The 6,000-nt window shown below is 35.5% G+C and overlaps 1 protein-coding gene across 1 annotated transcript in view; it reads right to left on the minus strand.

Moving 5' to 3' along the window:
• LOC121008577 (protocadherin gamma-C5-like) overlaps positions 1-5,316 on the minus strand; it is a 392,139-nt gene extending 386,823 nt beyond the window's left edge. Inside the window, exon 1 of the mRNA XM_040441303.1 lies at positions 2,890-5,316. Coding sequence (XP_040297237.1) covers positions 2,890-5,301 — 2,412 coding nt within the window. The 5' untranslated portion in view covers positions 5,302-5,316. The remainder of the gene's footprint in view (positions 1-2,889) is intronic.
• Positions 5,317-6,000: the final 684 nt, after the last annotated feature.

Here is a 6,000-nt window from a genome sequence, read left to right on the forward strand (position 1 = left end):
TACATATTATACCTGGAGGAACCACGTATGATATGTAGGGATCCGAACCTGTAATCTAACAGGGTAATCTGAAATATACGGCCTAAGGACTGAGGATATTGACCTTTCACCCACCACCGTTTACCCTTATGTCACCTATATAATGAGGGGGTAGTACGTGGGATGACGCGGACGACCGATGATTTTGTTGTGTTGATGGCTGCGTCCCCATGGTAACTACCTACGTCATGACTTTGATCATCTGATCGTCTGATGTAGTGTCGGGAAGCACTTTTGCCTGCGGACGCTGACAACAGTTGACGCGATATCTGAAATTTTTCTATTGGCTGACGGCAGGCGGGGACGCATGTGCAGTACAACTTCTGAGACGCTGGGTTCAGCGCGCTATATGAACATTGCGGACATGGAGCAAAACCTCGGGGACGTCACCTTAGGGTAGGAGACAATGTTATTATCGTATAGGAGTGTATATATTTTTATTAGTGTTGGGCGCGAATATTCGCAATGCGAATATTTCGCGCGAATATCGCATATTCGCGATTTCGCGAATATTTAGAATATCGTTCTATATATTCGCGAAATCGAATATTCGTTTTTTTTCTTTTTTTTTTTATTATATTTTTTTCTTTCCCACTTCCCTAAAGTTGTTCTTACCTGTCCTTTGGATTCCTGGCTTCCTGGCTGCTCCAGTCAGTGGCGTTTTCAACTTACTGCTATATTCCATATTAGCTAAATTACAATCTAATCTATATGTGTATTTTACGAAATTTCGCAATAGTCGCAATTGCGATGCGAGTAATATAACATGAAATATTCGCATGAAGATTTCAACTTAGCACTGCTATACTCCATATTCTAGCCTAATATGGAATATAGCTGTGCTAAGTTAGCACTGCTATATTCCATATTAGGCTAGAATATGGAGTATAGCAGTGCTAAGTTGAAATCTTCATGCGAATATTTCGTGTTATATATTATATAACACGAAATATTCGCATGAAGATTTCAACTTAGCACTGCTATACTCCATATTCTAGCCTAATATGGAATATAGCAGTGCTAACTTAGCACAGCTATATTCCATATTAGGCTAGAATATGGAGTATAGCAGTGCTAAGTTGAAATCTTCATGCGAATATTTCGTGTTATATAAGTCGCATCGCAATTTCGACTTTTTCAAATGTTCTTAATATTGCTCTAACTTCGTCTTTTAGAAATTTCGTAATATTGCTCTAACTTCGTCTCTTAGAATATTACGAATATTCTAAAAGACGAAGTTAGAGCAATATTACGAAATTTCGTAAAATACACATATAGATTGTAATTTAGCTAAAATAGTGCTATAATCCCTTTTTTTTCCTGTAATTTTTTTTGCCTCTTCTGAACTTAAGTTTTGTAAAATATGTACACTATTAAAAATTATTACTATAGCAGTATATTAGCTTAAATACAATCTATGTGTATTTTCCGAAATTTCGTAATATTGCTCTAACTTCGTCTTTTAGAATATTACGAATATTCTAAAAGACGAAGTTAGAGCAATATTAAGAATATTTGCAAAAGTCGAAATTGCGATGCGAGTAATATAACACAAAATAGTCGCATGAAGATTTCAACTTAGCACAGCTATATTCCATATTCTAGCCTAATATGGAATATAGTAGTGCTAACTTAGCACAGCTATATTCCATATTAGGCTAGAATATGGAATATAGCAGTGCTAAGTTTAAATCTTCATGCGACTATTTCGTGTTATATTACTCGCATCGCAATTTCGACTTTTGCAAATGTTCTTAATATTGCTCTAACTTCGTCTTTTAGAATATTCGTAATATTCTAAGAGACGAAGTTAGAGCAATATTACGAAATTTCGTAAAATACACATATTAGCCTAGCCATAGTCATTAGCATAGGAACGTTGCCTTATACTATCAAGATAAATTTTCGCAATATGCGAAAAAATAATTTCGCGATAATTGAAATAATTGCGAATATTCGATTTCGACGAATATAACACGAATATTCATGCGAATATTCGCGAAATATCGCGAAATCGAATATGGCACCTCCCGCTCATCACTAATTTTTATATCTCACTAAGATTATTCACTAGATTGGATCGGGAGTGATCCTCATTATTATGATGACAAATATATGTGTATTTGGATAAATCACCTCACCTGGGGGAGTGATGGCTCCACCCACCTTGTATGGTATAAAACACACACTGACTAAATTCATTTTGTTGCTTGAGAAAGACCTGGTTAGGTCGAAACGTCGCACCACCTTGCTGTATATGGAATAAACCACCTTGGATTTATTACACTGACGAGTGCTGCGGATTCTTTGTATTCTTTATATATATATATATACACATACATTGTAATAATTACTTGAAACAGGCATGTTTAAAAAAAAATCTGAAAATTTTTGTTTAAAATGCATTACTTAGGCATTTAGAGAAAGTCAGTGGAAGAGGTTTTTCTACATATCTTGTGAGCCACAGTAAAATGTGCCTAAGATGCCGATGCCCCCTGTGTGCCAGAAGCAAATTGAGGCTGGCGTATACTTGAGCTACAATTAACATCACTTTCTGGCATAAATTATAGTAATCCTGGTGAGTTGTACAGGCTCTAGCCCTCCTTATAACCCCACTCCCTTTATTTCCCTATATTAAGAATATTTAAAAAAAAGTTTAAAATTATTATGCAAATATGGCATGCCCCATAATTTACTTTTTATTGCCACTTAAGTGGGGTTAACAAAATCTTCCCCATTATGTTTACAAGCAACCCATACTACAATTTAGCTGCAGTACAGCACAGTATAATTTAAAAATATTAAATAAAAATATTATATACCATTAGAAATAATAATGGGTCTAAATACCTGATCAGTATTGTTGGGAAGCAAATTAGTGTCATTTACTGTTGGTGCATCATCTGTGTCTATGAGATTATCAGTGGGAATGTTCTGCACTGGTTTCAGATAAGCAATTTCATTCTGCTTTGAGTCCAGAGTCACACACACATCATATGAGAATGGGAAAGGTAAACTTGTATCACTGATCTCAGAAGGACATCCCAAGGTGAATTGAGGGTACACATTTCGATTATATGCTCCAAAAGTAGTTGGGGTGTTGGCTTTTCTGTATTTGAAAATGACCGTAATGATAACAGTTATAATAAATAGACAAGAAATCAGAGCTATGGATATGACCAGATAGAAAGTGACAGATGTCTTCTCTGAATTTGTTGGTTGTCTTCTTATCTCTGGCATAACTTGCTGAAAATTCTCTGCAACAACTAAATTCAAAGTAACTGTAGATGACAGTGATGGGGATCCATTATCCTTCACCAGAACCACAAGTTTTTGCCTTAAATTATCAACATCTTGGAAATCTTTTAAAATCTTTATTTCACCAGTATGTTGACCAATTCCAAATAAAGATGAATCAGGAACTTGTAGTAAGTGATAGGAGAGCCAGGCATTGTGTCCAGAGTCAGCATCCACTGCAATCACTTTGGTGACCAGATAACCTTTCTCAGCAGAGTGAGGAATAAACTCGAATAATGCTGATCCCTCGGTGTCTGGTGATGGGTAGAGAATCTTAGGAGCATTATCATTCTTATCAATGATATATATCTTCACTGTGACATTACTGCTTAGAGGAGGAGATCCACTGTCTTTAGCCATCACCTGGAACTGAAATTCCCGCAACTGTTCATAGTCAAATGATCTCTGGGCATAGAGAATGCCAGTCATTGAGTTTACGGAAACATATGAAGATACCGGAATATTATCAATGTTGTTGTTCACAATGCTGTATGTAATTTTCCCATTGTCACCTTGATCAAAATCTGAAGCCCAAATATTTTGTATTGAAGTACCAGGTTGATTATTTTCTATAATGTAGACAATGTAGTTCATTCTCTCAAAAACTGGAACATTGTCATTCACATCTGAAATTGTTAACTGAATGGTTTTGTTGGTAGACAATGGAGGAGTTCCTTTATCCATACATTGAATTGTAACATTATATCCAGAATTCTTTTCTCGGTCCATGCTAGTTGCAGTTACAAGTTTATAATAGTTACTAGATGATGGTAACAGCTGAAATTCCTTTATATCCGAGTTCAAACAAACAACTTCTCCGTTCATGCCCGAATCCATGTCATGGATATTAATTATTGCTATGACAGTACCAGGTGGAGAATCTTCTGGAATGGTTGTTGAAAGAGTGGTAACTGTTATATCTGGAGCATTATCATTCACATCAATCACTTGTATTGATACCTTACAATGTGTGACATGACCTCCCCCATCTTTAGCTTCTACAGTCATTTCATAGCTATCTGATGTTTCATAGTCTAGACCACCTTTTATCTTTATGTCACCTGTTATGGAATCTATAGAGAATATTTTATTAGCATTTTTAGGGGTATGGCTAAAGGAATAAGATATGAGGCCATTTGTACCTTCATCTGCATCAGTTGCATTTAAATGGACCACCAGAAAACCAATTGGAACACTCTCAAGTAAACTTATCTGATAATTATCTTTCATAAACGCTGGAAAGTTGTCATTAACATCTTGAACAGTGATCTTAATTATGGCAGTGCCAGTTTTAGGTGGTTCACCCCCATCAAAAGCAGTTAGAATTAACTCATAGAAATTCTGCTTTTCTCTGTCCAAAGATTTTTTTAGTATAATTTCTGAATATTTTATTCCATCCTTCGTAGTTCTTTCTCCAATATGGAAGTATCCATCACCTATAAGAGTATAACTTTGTATAGAATTGGTGCCTAAATCTGGATCTTCTGCATTTCCTAATGGAAAATGTACTCCAGGTAAAGCAGATTCACTGATTCCAATATCAAAGTATTTCTTAGAAAATGTTGGTGCATTATCATTTAAATCCTGGATTTCTATAGTGATTGTGTAAAAAGTCAAAGGGTTTTCAATCACAGCTTCCAAGTTTAGAAAGCAGCTCAGTTTAGTTCCACATAATGTTTCTCTGTCAATTCTCTCTGATACAATTAAATCTCCATTTTCCATATCAATGCTGAAATATTGCTTTGTAACATAAGAAACTATTTGAAATTTTCTAACCACAAGCTCCTTAACATTTAATCCAAGATCTTTTGCCACATTCCCAACTACAGATCCCTTTTTCATTTCTTCAGGTATTGAGTATTGCAATTGACCTGAGATAATCTGGATGCTTAATGAAGAAAACCAGAACAATACTTGCCATATCACAGTCTGTTGTGTCCCAAGGTATCTTGTTATAGGTGTCATTGCTAGAAATATAAGTTCTTCGTTTAACAATTCAGAAGAAAACAGAATTGTAGGAGTCCAAAGGATTCTTGAGAAGCCGATAAGAGTAAAGAAAATTTCTGGTTGCATTAAAGAATAAAAAGCAGGATTTTCTGAGATCTGTGCTGTGAGGTTACATTATTTAGCAACAACAGAAAATACTACAGTCTGATGGCGGCACTCAGAGTTCAAATTGAGGTACTGCAAGTAACTGGTTAAAATCAACTTCTGTTATAATCAATATACTATATTTATAGGTGTATTTCTTATAATATTAAACTAATTGCATTAAATTATCACCCTCATCATTAGCAACTGTTGTCATACATACAGTAGGTTGCATGAAGCATTTATGTTCAAGACCATATCAGAACCATTATGCATAATATTTATTTGTTTTGCTTCATCAGAATTTTAACCCCATAACGCTATATGACTGATAAATATACTCGGCACGACACCAAGCTGTCACTGTGTCCATACACATGATAACAGTGCTGAGATTGCGGCTGTTACACAATGCCAGGGATCTCAGCTTACCAGGCTTGCCATGTATCAAAGCTTGAGAGACCCTGAGGGTGTGATCAGGCTTAGTGTGAAAAACTAGATGACTATTGCAATGCACTGTATAGCCATCAGGCCCAATGGATCTTAAATATCTAAGTGGGACTTTAAAAAAAA

Source organism: Bufo bufo, chromosome 1, assembly GCF_905171765.1.
Source record: "Bufo bufo chromosome 1, aBufBuf1.1, whole genome shotgun sequence".
Lineage (NCBI taxonomy): Eukaryota > Metazoa > Chordata > Amphibia > Anura > Bufonidae > Bufo > Bufo bufo.